The 21,671-nt window shown below is 44.0% G+C and overlaps 2 protein-coding genes across 6 annotated transcripts in view; both read left to right on the top strand.

Annotated features, from left to right (window-relative positions):
- Nucleotides 1–283: 283 nt before the first annotated feature.
- rbm8a (RNA binding motif protein 8A) lies at nt 284–4,381 on the top strand. Of its 2 annotated transcripts, none has more exons than XM_084471676.1 (6): nt 284–385; nt 1,137–1,196; nt 1,284–1,364; nt 1,979–2,115; nt 3,648–3,784; nt 3,963–4,381. In XM_084471676.1, exons 1-6 carry the CDS (start codon nt 319–321, stop codon nt 4,009–4,011), a joined length of 531 nt encoding a protein of 176 aa, XP_084327802.1. In that variant the 5' UTR covers nt 284–318; the 3' UTR covers nt 4,012–4,381. The 2 variants fall into 2 exon arrangements, with proteins under 2 accessions (XP_084327802.1, XP_084327803.1); XM_084471677.1 differs by having other exon boundaries at nt 300–379.
- A 396-nt stretch (nt 4,382–4,777) lies between these two features.
- Nucleotides 4,778–21,671, top strand: part of otud7b (OTU deubiquitinase 7B) — a 30,843-nt gene continuing 13,949 nt past the window's right edge. For 2 of the 4 annotated variants that reach the window (XM_084471252.1, XM_084471251.1), the window contains exons 1-4: nt 4,778–5,033; nt 18,900–19,178; nt 19,851–20,024; nt 20,631–20,858. In XM_084471252.1, the coding sequence (XP_084327378.1) occupies nt 19,094–19,178; nt 19,851–20,024; nt 20,631–20,858 (487 nt within the window). In that variant the 5' untranslated portion in view covers nt 4,778–5,033; nt 18,900–19,093. Of the gene's footprint in view, nt 5,034–18,899; nt 19,179–19,850; nt 20,025–20,588; nt 20,859–21,671 lie in introns of all 4 variants that reach the window. The other 2 variants (XM_084471250.1, XM_084471249.1) reach the window with 1 other exon arrangement.

Here is a 21,671-nt window from a genome sequence, read left to right as displayed (position 1 = left end):
TGAATATCCATATTTTGCATGAAGACCAGTAAAAAATTAAATGACAGATAGACTTTTTAGACCACAGAATAAAATGGGAAATTACACGGGTTTTTATTCACGTATGACATATATATATATATATATATATATATATATATATATATATTCCAGATTCCTCTATTATCTAAAAAAAATACATCTTGAAATGTTTGCGTCTAGAAATACTTAATTTACCACAATCTGGCAACTCTGGTGGAACGTACCTACTCGACGTGAACACTGAACAGACAAGTTCGCAAGACACATGCGCGCCAGAGAACAGCATACACAGACATCATGGCGGACGTTTTAGATCTTCACGAAGCAGGAGGCGAAGACTTTCCTATGGATGAGGATGGTGATGGTAACTTTAAGTTCATTTACAGTCGGTTAAATGTGCTGGTTGTATTGGTTTCACACGCAGTGGAGCTCTGGCTCTTTGGGTTCTTTGTAGAAACACGCTACAGAAGCATCGGGGTGCGTGGTGCAGGGCCTTAGCATGCTAATGCTTAGGTTGCTAATGTGCTATCATTTTCCATTCAAACCAATGCTACAATGAAGCTAATGCGTTAAGCATGCCTCCAGCGCTACCCATTATTATTATTTACGATGTATGAATTCTACTACTTAAAGGGTTATTATATTATGCTTTGTCTTTGTGGTCATTTGCGTACATGTAAATACCCTCGGAATGTACCAGTGAGCTAACTATTTACGCTAAATAAATCAGCGTTATTCAAAAGAAGTGAATCGTGCCAAGGAGCTAAATTATAAACGTTGCATATATTGCAAACATTTGAAAGTAAATTAATAGTGCCATTTTCAGAACATGTACTATATATTTTTTCTTCTAGTTTTGACATTCCAATTTCTCAAATGTTACAGCACTATTGTTTATTCTCAAGAGTCAGCAAGTAATGCCATAATGTATGCAACAGCTGGTTCAAATAACACATCTGTGGTTTTAATGGGGAGAAAGCCACAGGTATTTAACTGAGCCAATTTCCCTAATATGCAAAAAAGATCGTCTGGTGGAAGTTACAAGAAGCAAATAAACTACAACGAAACTTCACCTAGCCCTATTCTAATGTGTTTTCTCGTGATTTCATCTCCAGAGAGCATCCACAAGTTAAAGGAGAAGGCGAAGAGGAGGAAGGGAAGGGGTTTTGGCTCAGGTGAGTTCTCTGTGACCTTGATTTAAAACAAACTTGTATGTGGTTTATGAAATGTATGTAATAATATGCATGTCTGTCTATCATTAGCGGATGAAGGTGCTCGTTCCCGAATCAAGGAGGATTATGATACAGTGGAACAGGACGGTGATGAGCCTGGCCCACAACGCTGTAAGTATAATGTTAAAGGTGCAATGTATTGGACTTAGTAGTATCTAGCGGTGAGTTTGCAGATTGCGTCCAGCTGTATTCCACCCCTTAACCCTACCACTCAAGTCATGGGAGAAGCTACACTGGAATGTAAATGCGAGTATATTCTTCCAAAATTATGTAATCTAGGACAGCATCGGTTAGTCAAGTGATGATAGATTTTTATAAATAGTATTTAGTCTGAAAAACTAGAGTTCATAGCTAACAAGTAAGGGATTCTGATGTCCTCTCTAGAGCTGTTTGTTTGTTCAGGGATAATTTAGAAAATGTACCTTATATGCAAGTGTCCGTGCATGAACTGCTCATACGATAAAGACCCGTGCCGTGCTAGAACCTCCACAAGCAAAGTGCGTCCACGCAGACTATATAAATACCATGGTCGTGTGTGGACTCTCGGCGCTCTTGACAAACGGCACATCAAGTCAACCATAAACTCTCCTTTGTATTTGTTGGCTTAGTATGAGCAGCCATTTTATAATAGTCTTAAACATAAAAGCTGTGCATTTCATTTAAATTACTTCAGAACATCAGGGCAGATGTGTATCATTAAACTGTTCCTTGTTTCTCCTATGTAGCTGTGGAGGGCTGGATCCTGTTTGTGACTGGAGTTCATGAGGAAGCCACAGAGGAGGACATCCATGACAAGTTTGCAGAGTTTGGCGAAATCAAAAACTTGCACCTGAACCTTGACCGAAGAACAGGCTATCTGAAGGTTAGTTGGTAAAAGTTTCTGTCAGACTGTTTAAATTTTACAAATGGGCTCCAACATTGTGACAGAATATAATGTTTTAAAAAATGCCAGTTCACCATATTTACTACCACTCACCTTTTGGGGAATGTTGCTTTTAATACCTGGTGAATGGGATTGATGTGAAATATAAGCATATAGACAATACAATGTTTAGTTTAATTGTATAGCAACATTGCCTGAGAGTATTTGTATGCACTCAGCCCTCCCTATGTTCACCCGCATTTAAAAGTGCTGCGTCAATTCCCGATGGAAAGGAATCAGCTGAGGTACCATTTGGCTGAGTAATATTGTTGTATGTGTCTTTAACTTAAGTTGGCCCTGTAGGCAGCGCTGGAAATTAAGCTTGCCGGCTTATTATTTACATTTTTGAGTAATTTCAGCACTGCTCGTCAGTCACCCAAGTGCAGTTAGTAACTGAGAATGAGTGAAACCTTCTGAACTGCATTTCAGGGAGTCTTGTATAGAAATTTGACCTGACTGATGCAGAACAGTTACCCGTAACAATTATGATGGCCATCTGGGATCTCCGTATAGATTAGATGTATGATATGATATGAGATATGACAACTTAACATATGGAATCAGAGCACAGTTACAAACTATCAGGTAGTGCGACTCGGACTCCAAGCAAGTCTGATGCATGAGGCGGAGAGCCTACTCGTTTCTACTAGAGCAAAAACTTGTGGAGTGAGTGCTGCTGTCCATGCATTGCTCTCGGTTCAGTCATCTCCTTCCACTAACCGCAGTGCTAACGACTAATAAGTCGTTAGCTTCTAGGCTATATATCTAAGCATAGGCTTATGAATGAAGTCTAATTTGTTATTGGCTTGCTAAGTTATGGATTTAAAGGCCATAGTCCCTTCAACAGATACATAACTGTCATGGCAGGGCTGGTTTTTTTTTAACTAGTCAATGTGTAAGCTATATCCGAATATGTGTTGAACTAGTTTGGATTGAAAAGTAAATCTCTTTGACCAAAATATTTGGTAAAAGGACGCAGTTAAAGCTTCTCTTTACTAGGCTATATACAAGTAATCCATCCGTCTTTTCACCGATGTGAATATAAAGAATCAAATTATATTTGATTCAGTGAATACTACTTCTGCTCCATCTGAGCGGAATGTTTTAATGCATGGTATATTCGATCTCAACCACTAGGGGGCAGCCTTTTATTATCCTAGCACAGAAACACCTGCTTGAAACTAGTGCACAATAAAAATACACAGCTACAGAGCAATTGCTACCATTTTATGATTAATATTCAATTTATTATCTATTATCCGAAAAAATTTGTTTGCCCTAGATTTGTATTAAAGCTTGTCTTCATTGGCATATTTATTCTCACCTTTTAATATATACATCTAACTTTTTTTTATACTATTGTCCTTTTTAAATACAAAACACTTGAATGGCCTTTGTGCTTGAAGGGCGCTGTATAAACACTATTCTTGAAAGTTGGTGTGTGAGCCCTGCCGTTGCTCTGTCCTTCCCAGGGTTACGCGTTGGTAGAGTATGAGACCTACAAGGAAGCACAGGCGGCCATGGAGGGTCTGAACAGCCAGGACCTCATGGGCCAGCCAATCAGCGTGGACTGGGGCTTCGTCAGAGGGCCACCCAAGAACAAGAGGAGGTGAGTGTGTGGCTCTGGGTTGTGCTGCCTCTGCCAAAGTACTTGGCGGAGGACTAGGATAACCCCCATGTGTTTGATTTGCATATTGTGTATGTTTTTGCTACTGTCTATTTCATCCAATAATGATTATCATACCTTGATTCTTGGCTTTATGGTAAAACTTTCTTTATCTCTACAGGGGTGGTGGACGCAGGCGTAGCCGGAGCCCAGAAAGGAGGCGGCGCTGATCTCTTTTGCCTGCTTGTAATTGGCCAGAGAGGCTTTCCATTAGGCTTACTGGCAGTTAACTAGTCATCCACCAACAAGATCATCATTTTAAGCGATTTTGCGCTTTTATGTTCAGGTTAAACGTAAATGTCTCTTTGTGTAACTTTGTGTGACATAAAAGCTTTCTGCAGAAAGGGTAACCATATAGCTTTCCAACTGAACTGCGTAATATGGAAGTCACCTGTTTTTGTTTTTTTTTAACAGTGAATTTGTTTTGGGGGTTTTCAAAATTCTGTTTGGTTATGTAATATGCTTTTTATGTCACTGGATTATTTTTTTTATTACTAGGGGTCAAATTAAACTTTTAAAAATAGAAATTGTGCCATTTGCTTTATTTAGCAACATGCATCATCTAGATGACTTAATCCATCAAATAATTCCGCCTGTTGTATAATATTTGTTTGGTTCTGCTTATGTAAAACATATCTGAAGTTATGGTTCATATTCATCTTATTTATATAATTGTATTTGGGAACATGGATTAGTATTATTCAATAATGCTTGATGGACCACCCTGGTTAAAACATTGGCTGACTTTTTTGTTTTTGTTTAAATGCTCAGTTTTTAAGGTAAGATTACGATTGCCTTAAAGGGTAAATTGAGGGATTCATTGCAATGTTGAACTTTGTTTACTCATCTTTTAAACCGTGTCTGTGTATAAAGCTGGACATCGTCGTTCAGATTCGCATAAGTCCATCATTGGTCGATCGGAGTGTCAGCGAAGTATGTTCTCTTCAATGATTGGTCAGCGTTTTTAATTGGGCGGGCCTGAGCGCTGTGGTTGACGTTGTTGTTGTTTTAAGTGGCTAAAGAATTACTTTGCTGTTGGTGGTCCAGTGTGGATTTCTAACTCGAGTGGTTATCGTGAAAAGTACAAAAAGTGAATCTCTCATGGACGTTGTTACGAAGACTGCATCGAGGAGCTCACAAGTCCTGGAAAACTATTATAACCGATGAAATGTTATCTGCGAGGCCGCTTAAGGTAAGCAGACAAGGGGCACTCCACTAGCTAATGTTAGCTACTGGCTAGAGGTAGCCGCTCGCTAGCCTGATGCCATGGTCCTGTCTATTTACCTTGTACTATAGTTTGATAGAATATGCATAATTAAACCATTTCACCAATTGTATATCAAGTAAGTTAAAATCTGTTATTTGAGCGAATGCATTTTCTGTGAATAACGCCGACCAACACATTCCGTATGATCACATGAGATGTTTATGTAAGTGCTGTGTGTCTTGTAAGGTGTATTTTCGTCTCGAATATACCCGGCTCCTATAGCTGGCTATAATTCAATTATTTTAGGACAAGGTATCAGCACTCTGGTGAAACTGCAGCTTATACAGCAGAAGACGTGGGAGTTGGTTGGTTAGCATTGCGTTAGCCTCATGCAACTATTGTTCCAAGTTCCACGTAAAGCAAATGTCTATTGTAAAGTTGCAGCGAGTGAGTGACTGGGCTTATTACAAGCAGTGAAAGTCCCATTGGGTGTTTGATTCATTGATATAATCAACCACCGCAATAACCCAGAGTTTTACTTTAGGACACGGGTGATGTCAACGAGGGAGCGGCGCAGAATAATCACAATACGATGCTCCTGCGTAGCCCCTTAGTTATTATGCTTGTGTTAAACAGCACGGAGCTGACAACGGTAGCCACTACGCGTGTATGTGCAACCCCATGCTGGCAGCAGTTGGTATCCTAACGTTGCCCTATCGTAGCAGTCCTTAGTTAATGTTACTTCTTTCAATACTGCGTGTGTTTATCCTATTTCTAACATCACTTTAACGGCAGGGTTGCGTTACGCTCTATTTTGAATTATTCAGGTCCTGCATTTATGGAGTCTTTTGTTTGCTGAAGCACAGAATATACTGTCAACACTGAAGCAGGACAGAGGTGGACGTTCTTCTGACATCTTTGGCCTAGATGTGCAGCTTGTCTGCTGCTTCTGAGCCCCCCTCCCCTAGGAATTCATCTACATGTTCCAGTCTTTATTATACTTTACACAACTATCAAATACAAATTAATATATTGTGTTGTTGCTTCCTTAACTAAAACCCAGAATCTGGAACACTGAAGGGTATAAGAAACTCTTAACTGCAGGCGTTGTGGAATTTGTAGAAGGGAGGTGTTGTGCTGTGGTCGAGAACGTCCCCTCCCACCTGTAGTGTTTCCTTTCAGTGACTGCCGGGTGTTTGAAATGCCAAACACACGCCCAAAGGGTGGCAAGGAAGGGAGGCTGCCCAGATTGAGCGTCTTGCACTGTGGGTGACTCGTATCAACCAACAGACCATTGTTGTTGAAATGGGCAGTGGCTGGTGAGTTTGTCTTAACTTGTAGACACTTTGGAACAGTGGCAACTGTTAATTCAAGTTAGTTTCTCACACACACACAATAGTTGTGAGGGTTCAAATTGGAGTTGTAATGCTGAATTTGAGACTAATGAGCTTCAAGTAATGTATGCATTTGTGTATCATGCAACATAATTGCCCCTTGACTCATTCAAGATAATTAGCTTGGGACCTCCCATTGATGTGAGAATCTTAACATGATACAAAAACCTGTACATAGCCAATGACTTCATATGCAGCCAGTAATAAACCATGTGACAGGCTGTAGGATGCATTTTTAATTTGTTACACACTTTGCATTTCTTAAGGTGCGGTCGATGATCTATTGGAAGTAAGACAGCTTTGTGTCTAGTGTTGTATGAACTGGATTAAGAAGGGCATGGTTAAAGTTGTGTATAGAGTACCCAGTAATAAAAGGGGTTAAGGGTTGGTGCGAAAAGAACTTCAGGCTGATGTGATTGGTCACAGCTGAAGGCCTGGCAGCAACATTCTAGAACTGTTTCCTGTGGGCCGAGAGTACAACAGCAGTCAGACCGTTATGTTCCTTTCCAGGGTCGAGTCATACAGGTGAGCTGTTGACTTGGATCCACCATTGGTTCATTGTAGCATGTTGTTTCTAACCATATAACCAAACCTCTTTGTGCTTTGGCACTATGGCTGCCATATTGGATCTAAGCCGGCTACCATGCTGCTTCAGCAAGCCGAAGGATATGAAATTTTAAAGTCATCCATTCACTGGGCCGACCCCCAACAGCTGCTAGGCTGGTGTGTGTGTGTGTGTGTGTGTGTGTGTGTGTGTGTGTGTGTGTGTGTGTGTGTGTGCGTGTGCGAGGGGTCCAGTGTCAGTCGTAGAGCCAAGCCCATTAGCAGCCCGGCTATTCCCATAGGTTCCTTGCTGCAAACTGTCATATTAATAAGTAAATAGTGGCTGGCCTCTCCAGGTTAGTAGGACAAACCAACCACTTTTACATGATGTGACGAGTTCAGCTCAAACATGCTGAATGAAAGACTACTGTGTGGTAAACTGTAAGGCGCAATATTAACACACCCTGCACCTCAAACCTGCAAAGTTTCTGATTACAATAAGGTCACAATAAGAACACATTTATTGTGAATTCCCATCCTCCAGTGTGTCTCTTAGCAAGAGGACAGGAAGAGATGTCAGTGTGAGGTGGGAGAAACCAGGCTCTGTCCCTGTACTACAACAGTGAGGTTGCGATCAATAGGTAGCCTGTCTCAGGGAGAGAGAGAGGCCCGCGCACCCAGACAGCAACTCATAAAAACTCTCTGCAGCCACACCCTCCCCAGCCCAGCTGGATGCCTGCCAGCCTTGTGACACAGCAGCCAGCCAGCGCCCAGGGGTGTTTATGTGAGGCTGGAGAGGCCCAGAATCACAGCCTCACCTCCATCACTGCCAGCCTCACCTGCACTTCAGTAGCTACACTCAGCCTGGTGAGTTAGGGGTACTGTTGTAGGCTGATGGTCTCTGTGTGGTGTTGGGTGGCCTGTTGTAGGTTGGTGGTCTCTGTAGAGTTAGGTGTGCTGTTGTAGGCTGGTAGGTCTGTTGTTGATCTTGGCAAGTTCAGGTATCCTTTTGTTGTAGGCTGGTTGGACTTCGCAAGTGGTGTGTTTCAAGCCTGTGTCACACTTGGTTTGCAGTGCTTTTGACCTGTTGTATAGGTATACATATTTGTTATAGTGCTGCGTCAGCCTCATACTAGGGTTACTGTGTAAAGGTCATGATCCATGCATCATTTGAGTTTAATTGAATACAAGGATAAATGCCGTTTTAAATATCCAGTTATGGACCAAGCAATAGCAATGTCATGACAGCTGTTCAAAGATACTTCTATCATTCAGTAATTATTTTATATGTAATTTATTTAAGGCTAACTTAATCACCAAATCATTGGCTAAAGCAGATAAAAACTATTGCAGCATAACATATTATGTCCTATTTTTCTGGTCGGCAAACTTGCATCATTTGCTGAAACATTTATTTCCAAGGCCCTTGTCTTGGGAAGCAGCAACCAAATGATAGAAAACACACCGTATGGAAATTCTAATTTGAATACGCTGTGTTTTTCTGCCTGACATTGAACACCTCAAGGCATATAAACCTATGACTTCCATCATACTGGTCAGTGTACCTGGCTGGGGAACGAGGGAGTGTCGGCGAGAGCTATCCCAGACCAATAACTCCACTTTCACTGGGTGTATGAAACCAAATGCCACTTTCAACAGTGCAACAGTAGAGTTGGCATTAAGCGATTCCTGGATTGAATCCTGAACATGAGTCCCAGTCTATCTCCCCAGTGTCCCCATGGCACGAAGGGCCGTAATCCCACACCCTGGCCTGATGAGCAGCCTCTCGCCCCCTGGATGACATCACACGGGGCTTTGACGTATGGCCGCCTCTGGGTGTGCCCGGCCCCGCAGCACGTGGAGATTCACATGAGCATTAGCAGAACACCACACTGGGGTCGGCCTCCAGGATTAACCCGTCAGCCAGCTTTGCATTGAGTTTACACATGTGAGGACGGCTAAGTGCTTGCAACTTGCCGTGCTCTATCTGGAAATCAATCTATTAGGGCTGATCCAGTGGCCAATGTCTACTCTTTATGGGAGTTTGCTGTTTTTTTATTGGGGATATAGGTTCATATACTGTTCTGGATTTGAAGCAGAACAGTGCAAATCCTATAAACGACAATATGTAATATTGCAGTTTCCTTTGTCACCTAGCTTTGCCAATGTGATCTGTCCTTTTACTGAATAAATTGAAATAATTCCTCATTTACAGTTTCATCCCATCTATTGAAGGGATGGACAATCATATTCATAGTAAGCAATTGTATTTCATTATATTATCCCTGTGGGTGGAAGGGATTGGTACTTCAGACACTGAAAAGAAATGGCAAAAAATGTTGCAGAGAATAAACCTCATTGTGCAGATTTAAATGGTCATCTCAAAGTTTTCCATCCAAAGTCGGTTGGAAGCTTGGCAGCCTCCGAGACAGAGACATAAAGACGTTATGGACACAAAGGCTGGACAACGATCAAGAGGCAGCCAGCCCTAGAAGAGTGACTTCTCTAACACTGAGTCTGCACTTTTAGTTTCCAGCCTCCCAGAACATACAAAAAAACAGTTGTATCATTTACCAAATAGAATGCTCTGTTTGAGTTTATGTGCTGTACAGAGTGTTGGTTAAACACCTGACCCCTCACGCAGATGTCAACATGGCATTGCATGACTAGCCAAAGCACAGTATAGGAGTCATTGTTGTCTTCACTGGGTGGCAGCAGGCCTTTCCACATCATTCTGCTCCAGAGGCTGTCATTGAAGCCTGACTCAATTGGGTTTGCTGGGAACAGATCTGGAAACACTCGGCTCTGCACTACCAAGATGGGCCTGTTATGTTATAAAAATCCAAGAATACGGAATAAGCAAAACATGTTTTTCTGCTGTTCTTCCTACACTACCAGTGTGAATTCACCAGCAGTTGGAAGTTGCTCAATAACTAAGGGCATACCCAGTAGGGATGTAACGGTATGAAAATTTAACCTCATGGTTATTGTGACCAAAATTATCACGTTTTTCGTATTATCACAGTATTTTTTAAAGTGTTCAATATGTTCAGAAAGCACTGATACGCCTACACAAACTGAAATAGTTTCAAAAAGTGTAACAGTGTTTATTGTATTTCAAAAAGCAAAAATCAAAAGTGCAACTTTTAACATCAAACAAGGGTTCAGCATGTAAACAGCTTATTTGTCAGGAACATTTCCGGATTAAGACCCCTAGATTATTCGATTGATAGTCACATTAAGCGTGCATGTATACGGTCAATCAAATTAATTAATTAATTTTTAATTTTACGGTCAATCGAATTTTGCGGATTGGATTTTGCGTTTTGCGCATGCTCGAGTTCTTTTCTGGGGCCGTGAGCCGGAAGTAGAAGGAGACGGTAGTCGTGTTGTTGTCATGGTGTCGCCATAGACATATAAAGAATTCTTATTTCTTTATAAATATATGGTTGTCTCCGTCAGAAAGTGAGGAACAGTGATTTATTTAAAAAGGTGGCGCAGAAGATGGAGGAAGCCGGAGTCGTGCCAAATGTAGACTAGTTACCCCCTATAAGAAGTGTATCATCATCAACATGCATTCAGTACACAATACACTTCGATTTCACCCAAGGCTGAATTAAAAGTACATGTTTTTCTAAATGTTGCTCATCAACAAGGTTGTAAAGTAGTAATTTCGACCTTTATTCATTCATTGCGCCGCAGCCGAACTGACGGATATTCTCTGATATTATAAATCTTAAAGACTGCGGCGGGTTCTCAGACTCACTGGTACTTCCACAACAAGTAAAGACTCGTAGTGGGGGTTATCTTGGTCATGGTGGAGAAGGAATGGGGAGAAAGGAACTTTGGCTTTGACCCTGTCCAGATTGAAACGCGACATGGAAGAGAAAGCGATTGTTGCCGTATGAGGCAACAAGTTGTTTTCAGTAGACAGCTGTCAGTTCACTTCGGGTCCATATAATTTCTCCGACGCTCCATTGTTCCGACCTTTCGGTCGTATGCGGAATCCTCGGTCGTATGCGGACCCCTCCGCTGCCAGAGGGGTCCAGCCGGAGGAGCTGGCTCCGCTGCCGGAGGAGTTCGCATAGGACCGAGAGGTCTACACAGTGCGCCTGCGCGGCAACTTCAGGAGACTCGGATGAAGTACTGGGAGGATTCAATTTGATTGTGATTCAGAGGTCACCTTTGTCAACGGTTAGATTCTAAAACGATTATCGATGCATCTCGACAATTTTTTTGTGTACATTTCCATGCAGGATTTTCAAAAATATATATAGTCATCTGAATTTGCTACTCAGAGTTTGCTAATCACTTCCTACTTGTGTGATGATCATTAAAGACAATGAACAGATGAATTACCTTATCTAATATTTTATATTAGATAAAGTCGGTTCTCTGTGCAGAGAACCCGCAGGCAGAAAGGAGTTTTCTGTAGCACTCTGCAGCAGGCGAACAAATTTAATTAAAAAAAAAATACAATTTATTTTTTATTTAATTTGTTTTAGATTATAATGACGGAATCGTTCTAGAGAGAATCGCGATGCATCGAAGAATCAATTATTTTTCCTACCCCTAATATCCAGTGGTGTGTGGTGGCCGTGACCCGTGATCTCCTATGACCTGATGGCCCACAGGGCAACCGTTCTCCTACGAAATGTAATGCTTGGTGTTTCTGCATGGTGGAGTTCCCAGCCAGCATCGCAGAGAGAGAGAGGCCCAGGAATGCTGTGCATGGATTTCACAGGAACACACCGCACCGAGTGAATCACAGAGCCGAAGGGCAAATGTTCCCTGCTACAGCATGACATCACCTTTCAGACACTCTGCTAAATAAACAGCAGCACTCGGGAGCGTTGTCCCTGGCCATTTGAACTCGGTGAACCTGGCTGCTATCGGCACCCTACAGCGTATGGCAGTGAGAGGCCGGAGTACAGTAGTTGTCCACCATGAACCATGAGAATGTCCAACTGCAGCACAAGTGCTGTCCTGGAGCGAGGCTCAGTGTGGGCACTGGATTAGTGTAGGACAACTGTGCGGGCCGCCGGGAGGCAGTTCACTGACCAAGAAGGAAAATTAGATCAAGCAGGCTGTGTTACAACATGAGGTCACTTGCTTGGTTTGGTCTCTCTGTTTTCTTTGATTAAGCCACAATTTGAATGCCAATTAGGCCATCTCTCACATAGTTTTGTTGAGTTATTTGGGGCACTGGCTTGTTTGAATTGTCCTACAGTTAAGCTACAGTATGTACTACTACTTTGCCAGTTTTTTTTTTTAATAAACATTCAATCTCGATCCTTTTCCCTGCAGGAGTGGAATAACCTTCTTGGTTCTTGGTGTTCATCCCCGATCGAGAAGAAGTGGGTTGTTGTATGGATGTGTTAGTTGAATGGCCAGCCATAGGAATGTGGAGCAGAGAGGGGAAGGGGGAGTCGTGGGGGCCGGCAGGCAGATATTTGAGCGGTGACTGGACCAGCTCCACAGCCGCTGGGCCGGTCCGGTCTGGGCTGCGGGAGGGTGGCATGGCTCTGGAATCTCTGACATCATCGTTGTGGGCGTGTTCACGTGAATGTTTGTCTCTGTGTGGAACTCGGACACGAATGGCGGCCATGCATTAAGTTGGGTTCTGCAACATCCAAGAAATGTTTAAGTGGTCTTTGATTCACACAAAGAAGAAAACTAGTGTTCACTAATAGACTAGTGTTGTTTACATTTGCTGAGCTTGGTTTAAGAGACTTAACCTCACTGGGTCTCATTGATTCATTGATTTATTTGCCAATTTGCCACCCCCCCCCCTCCCCCCTTCCTGCTACTTCCATCCATCTGAGGGCTCGGCCAAACTCTAATTTACTCTATTGATTTTCTGGATGTCGGTAAGCGCAAAAAAACATTAGCCCCTTACCTCTGTACAGGCCAAACAAGTTTCCCCTGGAGCAGGAAGACCTTGGTGGTACGGTCACTGATAACGTTTACGAGCACAGCAGTATGCAGACTCACAAGCTGCATGTTAATTAATTATACATGATGTATTTGCCAATACATTCCTGACCTTTATTGATGTCTCTGGTATTTAACCTGACTAAAGCACTGGGGTTGGAGTTCATTGTGTTTTGTATAAAACCTGGCTGAGTCAATTTTATTGGGGGAGCCGCGTGTCAGCTTGTGTAGTCGTTCAAAGCCTCATTCTGTTGGAGTCTAACACCTTACGCGCTGCTCTGATCCTAATGCTTATTGTACGCTTATGCAACTCTTTCCCCCTTAAAAAAAAACAACCCGGCATTGAGTTCAGACACGACACATCCAGCCGGCGGTCCCAGGCATTACTGCAGAAAATGTCAGGATTGGCTCTCATGTGTTCCAGTGGCGTAGCTGTTGTTTCCATACAGTGTTGAGTTATTTCACTGAAGCGTGCTGTGTTTACCCCCAGCTCATTACGTCGCTGTAATAAAGAAAGCATTGTCCGGCTCCGCATAAACATGTGCTCTATTAGAACAAAGGCTTTTGTTCCAACTAGCCACCAAAGAATCCCTCTGTCCGATTACTCATACGTCTTGAGCTCTGGTTTACTACAGTGTTTCCCCTACATGCATCCAGTAGTTGTGCAGAATCATCTCTGGATTACTTGTGCCACTGCAATCAGTCATGCACAAATGATTATACTATAGGTGACATTAGCACGTGACTTGATAATCAAAGGTACCTACACAGTGATTGTGTAGAACAGAAGCAACAGTATGGCGCCAGCCAACCGAAAAGTGGCTGGCGGACATGGTGCATCCTTTTATATGTGATATTGTATTGTAGGCTATTTTTGTTGGAACGCGCAAGAGGCCTACTGGAAACAGGGATCACACTTAAACCTTGCGTCCCGCAACCAGCAGCACTGTCATTTATCAGGTTTATCATTGGTTAATATGGGTGTTTGTGAATCTATGGTGACATCTTTTTATTATAATAGAAGAATAAGAAATACAGGCAAAAGCCATCACTTTCCCCTGATGGAGGGATTCCAACGCATCCTCCTGTTCCCTTTTCTTCACCGAGGAATGCAGAATTCTCTATGCACCCATCGCAGATCCTGAGCAAGGATCCGATGCTCATGGCATAGTCAATGACACACGACAGTTGATCAAATGTATGCAGGTATCAGCTGATTGCACAATTGCTCACTGACAGCTCATTATCAGGTATGGGTTTTGGCACCAATCCCAAGTCCCAGTGTCTATAGCATTACTCCCCGATCTGTGATCTGTTGATTTGTAGATCTGTGAGTCTGCTGTTATGTTAAGCTGAGTGTCTATCTATTTTGCACACACCCAGGAGGCAAGCTGGGTGAAAGGCTTGGTGTCCCTGGGGCAGCTATGTACACTTTCTCCCCAATCCTTTCCCACCACTCACCTAAGACCTACACCCAACCCAAATGTACCCATTTAAACCTTCCTTAAGCCAATACTTCCACTCAACCATTCTTAACGCTTCAGCAGATATTACCTCCAGGGAAGCCTGCATATTTCTCTTCCTCCTTCACCCTGCAGCCCGTCCCCACAGAAAGCCCCCATCTCCTCCCCCTCCTGCTACTGAGAGGGAGCTGTGAGATTATGTAATGGTCCAGTCGGTGTTGGCTGACCGGTTTCAACTACATCACTGCCACTGAGATCCAGCCAGCTGAAGGACCGCCATGATGTCACCACACCCGCCTTCTGTTTTCCTTCTCTCTGCTGTTAATCTTATCTCTGGTCATCTTTCAGTAGTCGTTCAAGTTGTTTACCTTATCCCCCAAGCGATGGCGTGCCTGTTATGCTGCCCAGCCCTGTCTGTGAACATCCAGAGATAACAGCCCCCAATGTCTGGCAATCAGTCGAGATCCATAGAGACAGCATAGCCCCTATTCACTTGAAATCACTTAATATCAGTGATTCAAAGAAAAGTTCCTAACGTTACGTTACATGTTATCAAGGTACCGGTGAGTTCATATAAAATAAATACTAAGCAATTTCGATACTCCAAAAGAATATTCACAATAATTAATGATCAGACTAATAAGAATACTTGTTCTTAGTGTCCCATTTCCATCCTATTATCCCACTGGCTTCCAGGAAACCAGGGCAGGGATGCTGCATCCACCTTCTAACCCACATTACAGTCATGCTCTCCAACTCAACACTGGGCTGCGTGGCCCAGCCCTGCCTCCACTGCTGCTTGCTTAGGCCCCCTTATCTCATTACTCATATGATGTTATGAGGGCAGACGGATGTGCCTCATATTAACCACCATCACAGGAAAAGTTTATCTGAGTTGAGCTGAAAAAAACACTGACACATTTATGGAGCTGGTTATCGCTCTCTCCCTGAGCATTTTTCAACGGAACAAACGGTCAGTTCAACACTCTCCCGGAGCTACGGGGATGACGTCTTCTGTTTTTAGAGCGTGATTTATTGTCCTTAAATCAGTTACCTTTAAATGGTTTAGCTAGGTTGTGGAAAGGCAAAGTTGTGTCCTGGGGTGAAATGGAAGCATAACAAAGACACACTAAGGAGCAGTGACACTCAAGGACTCCTTCCTCAGCTCCTTACGGTAATGGAAGAATTCTCTGCTGCCTATTTTCCATGAATCACTACAAGTGGTTAAGTGTAGGTAGGTATTGCGTTGGTAAAGATGTTTGAGTAAGCTATAAAAATAAAGGTATTGCACAAGGCAAGTAATAACAAAGATATAGCTAATGCAGGGGAGAATCTTTTCACGTGAAGACACCCTGGGCTAGTTTCCCTTCATCTCAAGTGTACCTGTTTCTCAGTGTTTTGTAAATGTAGGCCACCATATTGTGTGACCCAGCATGAATGCACAGGGAGGTATGACTGAGGGTTAGGATCGGTGTTTGCAACACCTTCTACACCGACCGCCATTACTGGTCGACCACAGTTTTCCCTCTCATCACTGTGTCCCATGTGTTCTGTGCTAGCTCTAGGACGTCTGTTATTTAAAATGCTTTTGTGTGATCAACTGACGATCCATACTTATTTTGACCATCTCAATATCTACCTTGAACAAAACAGTTATTTGAAGTATGGTGTCCTAGTTATGACTTGGGAATTTGTGATGAATGGATCTGTTTCTATCTGTCTACACACGTGAAGATAATGTGTGATTAAGTTGCAGTACAAAAATGGGATAAAATCTCTTTGGTGTGATTAGTGTATATATATGTCATCTAGTATACTGTCATGCTAATGCAGAGAAGATATTAAGTTCCCAAGAGAAGTCTGTTGGAAGGACAATTGGCCTGTCCTTTAGGCCGTTATCATATCCTCAACACGTAAACAATCTATTATTTGCAAGTTGTTGTTTTTAATATTTGATGCGACGACTTTGAATCAGATGGTTATTATTTAACATCATTTATTTGACGTTCTTGAATATGACTGCATGGCTGCCTGGCGTGAGTTACAGCGGCGATTCAAAGTTTTAAATGGAGCTCGTGCACTTAACTTGCGTGGTCATTAATCTTGTTCATCTTGTTTTAGCGCTTGGCTGCAGTACAGAGAGGTGATGGCAGCTTGGCCTGTGTTCTACATCATTAGGACACCGACAACACAGACCCATATCTTTCTCTACTCAATGTCAGAGCAGCAACGCCGACAATTCCCTCTCAATATGGCTCTGCTGTGGAAAGTGTGTGTGTGTGTGTGTGTGTGTGTGTGTGTGTGTGTGTGTGTGTGTGTGTGTGTGTGTGTGTGTGTGTGTGTGTGTGTGTGTGTGTGTGTGTGTGTGTGTGTGTGTACTAAAGCAGTATAATACTTTGCCCTAAACTGTACTTTTTCTGTGAAAAAAGAGCCTTAGCTCATAGAGCTGCGTATGTGATTTTTGGATTAATATCTAATGATGCTTTGCTGTATTTATTGATGTAGCAATAGCCTTGTGACCTTCCTGTCGCAATATAGGGTTGGGATGACAATATTCTATCTATAAACCAACAATAGGCCAATATAAATAAATGTATATGCCAGACAAAACACATCACAGCAGTTTGGTGGTGCACAATAAGGCATTTAACTATGGGCATTGACTTAATATATACGAATGTGGGCTTGGAACAAGCATGCCAAGCCCACTTCCATAGCTGGAATCAGCAGCACGGATGTGCTTGTCATGGGCCCCTCTTCCCCAGCCCACCTACCGTGACACCTCACCAGGGTGTGGTGACATCCATGCCGGCCCTAATGATCCAGGCCTCACTTCTGGCAATGGGATCGGCTCAGCTCAACCCACGTGTTGTCAGCAGCTCCAGTTACGTAACATCCTCCCCTCCTCCCTGTCAGACAAAGGCTCAGCCGGCCAGGACAACAAATCATTGGCCCAGGCCGTCCCACTAGCTGCAGGGTCTAACCCGACCGCCAAGCCATAGTTGAACCATCCTCCGATTGGAACAAAGGCAGGGAACAGTGTGTCTATGTTTACCTGGCTCGGCCTCCGCTGTATGGGTGGGAAGACGCCGGTGTGTGATGCTAGCTACCATGTATTAGCCTCCACATCTGGCTAGGGGATAAGGGGTTGTATCTTGTAAGGACATCATTGCAGACCTGCCATAACGCTCCTGAATTTGCTGGGCATTTTTCTGTAAATCATTTCCTATTCAAAGGAGTGTACATGTGGGAAATATTGGGACTGGTAACGTTGTATTTTTAAATGTGTTGCATTTGCCTTGCTTCATTGGGAACACATTCAAATCTGCAATATGAGTCAGATGTCCGGCAGTCTTTATTTACAGGTACAGTAGGTGTTGACGGTAATAACATGGCATCCTCCTGTTTTGAATAGCTGTGTATGGAGGACACACTGTTAATGCTCTCTTCACATCGTTCCCTCAAGACAATGAAAGACCACGTTCACAACATATTCAGCTGTCGTTATGTTGCGTTACAATTCCAACTGAAACAGCATATTAGGATGGGAAGTAAGCTTAGAAGGGGCGTGAGTGGATAATTAAGGATTTGGCAATAACGAAGCACCAACCACTTCCTTTCCAAGTAATATAAGCCCCACTGCTGTGATAATGGGTCATTGGTTGGTTCATTTAATGTCCACCCACTCAGACTAATTGTCCCCATAATTAACAAACACCTTAATGGAAGTGACTTGGATACATTTTAAACTGAATTAAATGAGTCATGAAGGGAATTGTGTTCATTGCTATCTGCTCTCCTCTTCTTAGAGTTGACCCAGTAGTACTAACGCACAATAACATGAAATAAGTGTAGTCAGCTGTAAAGAGAGGAGGAGGAGGTGCAGAGGAGAGAGTGAGTCATGGTAAACTTAGCAAGTGGAATCTAAAACGAAGCAGAGCCACCACTGAGATGAATTGTCCTTGTGGTGAATAGCTGACCACAAGCATCCTTTAGCGTCACTATGACTATTCAATACGCGGCTTGGAGTCATTCATCATCTTAAGATTGAGGGGGTGGGGTGGCTGTTACGTATTTCCACTTTATGTAATATTTGCAAATGCGGTTAATGTCCCAGTCAAAGAAATGGCAGTTAATCACACAGTTAACTCTTACAATGTATCAAAATATGACCATTACCTGATGACTGGATGATAAAGTACCAGTGGAATACAGTCATTACCAAAATGTATTCACTGTGACTTCCAGCAAATGTAATAGAACATACATAAAGTTGTGTCGATGTCAACACTGTGATGTGACCGCTCAAGGTCAAAGAGGTCAAAGGTCAGTTCGATCAAAGCAAAAGGCCCGAGCCCCCCACCCAGGCCCTTTGATTTACAATGATGTCAGGTGTGGGGGGCTGGGCTTGTTTTCACCTCCCGTCACGGCATGTCATCTCTTGTCTTAAGCTATTATCCACACAGGTTCCAGAACCGGTGACCGACAGATTTTGACGGCATTGTTCTCTTTTCCAGGTGTGACTGGCAGCGTAGTGTGGAGTAGAGAGCGGCTCCTCCTCCTCCTCCTCCTCCTCCTCCCCCTCCACCTCCTCCTCCACCTTCCTGGCTGCTGTGGCCAGGACTGTTATCAGTGAACAGTTAGTCTGTCTAGTTGGGTTTAGTTTCCTCCGCTCCGATGCTCCCCCATCGCCCTGTCACTTCATGATCACATGACCGTGGATATGGACACAGTCCTGTCCGAATTTGTGCGTTCAACTGGAGCCGAACCGGGACTGGCAAGGGATCTTCTGGAGGGTACGTACCCACGCAAGGCATGATGGGAAATTGTGACACTATGCATTATTTACAGGATTGTGTTTCTTTATGCAATAGTATTTTACCTGTGTTAAAAGGTGGTCACATACAAAATAAACCTCACTTATATAATAATGGTATATAAATAGTTCTAATTAAAAAAGGCTTCTGAGACACGCTAGTTTCTTGGAAGTCAGTTCAAGTGTGTGGGTGTCTTGGTGTGGGGGGGGGGGCATCCAGCTAAATGGTAGTTTACCCCCTTTGGCTCAAGGCTGCTGGTAAGTAAATGATACACTAACAGACGGTATACAACACACACACACACACACACACACACACACACACACACACACACACACACACACACACACACACACCAAATACTCCGCTCTCTTGTTACCTAGCAACAGCATAAGCTCCATATGGCTCCAGGAGGGAACTGTAACGTACTGCGCCGCCTCGGCAGCACGCAGGAGCCTGCTCCCCATCCTGATGTTCACCCACGCAGCGGAATGCGCTGGTGGCCTTTACATCATCCACACACCGAGCCGGTGTGCAGTGGCCGCGTCGTGACGCGCCGTAACTCGCACTCAACGTAGTGGCGTCAGCCGTTCACCTGTCTTAACCTAACCCCTGCTGTCTCCCGGACGCCCCCCCCCCACCCCCCCACAGGTAAGAACTGGGACATCACGGCCGCCCTCAGCGACTTCGAGCAGCTGAGACAGGTGCACGCCGGCAACCTGCCGTACTCCTTCGGTGAGGACAGGAAGTACCCGCCCCCGGCGGAGAAGGACATGGCCCGCGTGGGGCGGCCTCTGCTGCAGCGGCAGGAGGAAGTTGTGCAAGGTGAAGCCCCGCCCCCCCCCCCCCCCCCCGCCGCCGTCCTGTTGTGTGTGTGGTTCATAAACAAGTTAGGAATAGCAACACTTCTAGAAGCAAGTGGGAGGCGGTGCCGTTGCCAAGGAAATTATGAATGCTGGTGCTAAGCATGTGCGGTGTGAAGGGAAAAAGCCTGTATTTAAGTCATACTGACATTTACTTGTCAAAAGAATCCATTCCTGTGACATTCCCACTGCTTAAGTCATGTTTAGTTTGACTGGCGGTAACGTATACATGAGGATGAAGCGCTGGGAGGGATGGAACAAGCCCAGGAAGGCCTGGTTATGACCTGCTTTATACTGTGTTTATGGTGCTATCTGAAATCTTTATTTAGGCTTTATTTAGACTAGGTAAATAAAATGATAAATGTGTGTCCAAAGGATTACGTGCCATGTCGTAGTGAACCAGGGCTACAGTCTAGTCTGCACGTAACAGGCCCCATTTCACAACTTATTTTAGTGTTTAGTAAAAGCTTTTCAACACCAAGGACAACCACTTAACAGTCATTTTGTTTTGACTAACAAATGACAGCTCCTCCAAGCTCACTGCGGCCACCTTGTCCCGCCCCTGCAGCAGCAACGGAGAAGCGCCTATCGCGCGGCATCTCTCACGCCAGCTCCACCATCGTGTCGCTGGCACGCTCGCACGTGTCCAGCACGGGCGCCACCGCCTGCGACCTGCTGGACATGCCGCTGTGCACCTTCCAGCTGCCCGACCTCACCGTGTACCGCGACGACTTCCGGGGCTTCATCGAGAGGGACCTCATAGAGCAGTCCATGATGGTGGCGCTGGAGCATGCTGGTGAGTGGGCGGGGCCTAACCCCCTACCTGGGTGGGCGGGTTCCGGAGTGGACGAGGCACTGATCCTCGAGCAGAAGGAGGTTTACAGACGAAGCTGCACGCACATAAACAACGTTATGATGATTCCATAACAAACTCAATGCCTAGATTACAACTTGTCATTTCAATTTGATTATTTGTAATCAGCGCCGCCGGATCGGAACACAGCACACACAGCGTACTCACAGCGGAGTCAGACCTAACATTTGAGACATCAACCACATTTCACCTGGAATCTTTTTTTATGTTTTGTAGTCAGATCACAGATATGACCTTTTGCTTCTGTTATCTATGTGCTTCTTGGCGAATGTTCTAACCTATTCATTTTGATTATGAAACTTACTGTACTATTATGCGGAACCGGTCGATCTAATCATGCGGTACTTTCTCAAGAGCAGTTTGTAATTTGTCACGTTTAATTTTCATGGTTGCATCTCATGCCTCCTGGGAGCCATGTGACTGAATTCAGGACATGGGATGTGGTTTTAATTTAAAAAGTAGCCAGTTATCTGTTCACACCCATCCCTGATGGTGACCGCCACAATACTCTTAAGATCCGATCACAGTATGAGCCCGACCACCCCGGGATGGGCTCTGGCACAACAGATAAGAGGCAAGACCCGACCTGGGAGTGTCCACACCTGACTGTTAATGTGCCTGCCGTGATTGGATCCCCTAAAGCGTAACCGATACCTGAGACATCAACATATTGGAACATGTCGATCATATGTCTGTGAGACTGGGGGATAGGCGGATTGAACTGTTTTTGAACCC

The sequence above is a fragment of the Micromesistius poutassou genome (assembly GCF_964030765.1).
Source record: "Micromesistius poutassou genome assembly, chromosome: 8".
NCBI lineage: Eukaryota > Metazoa > Chordata > Actinopteri > Gadiformes > Gadidae > Micromesistius > Micromesistius poutassou.
Note: the sequence above shows the minus strand (reverse complement) of the source record. Positions and strands in the feature narration are given on the sequence as shown.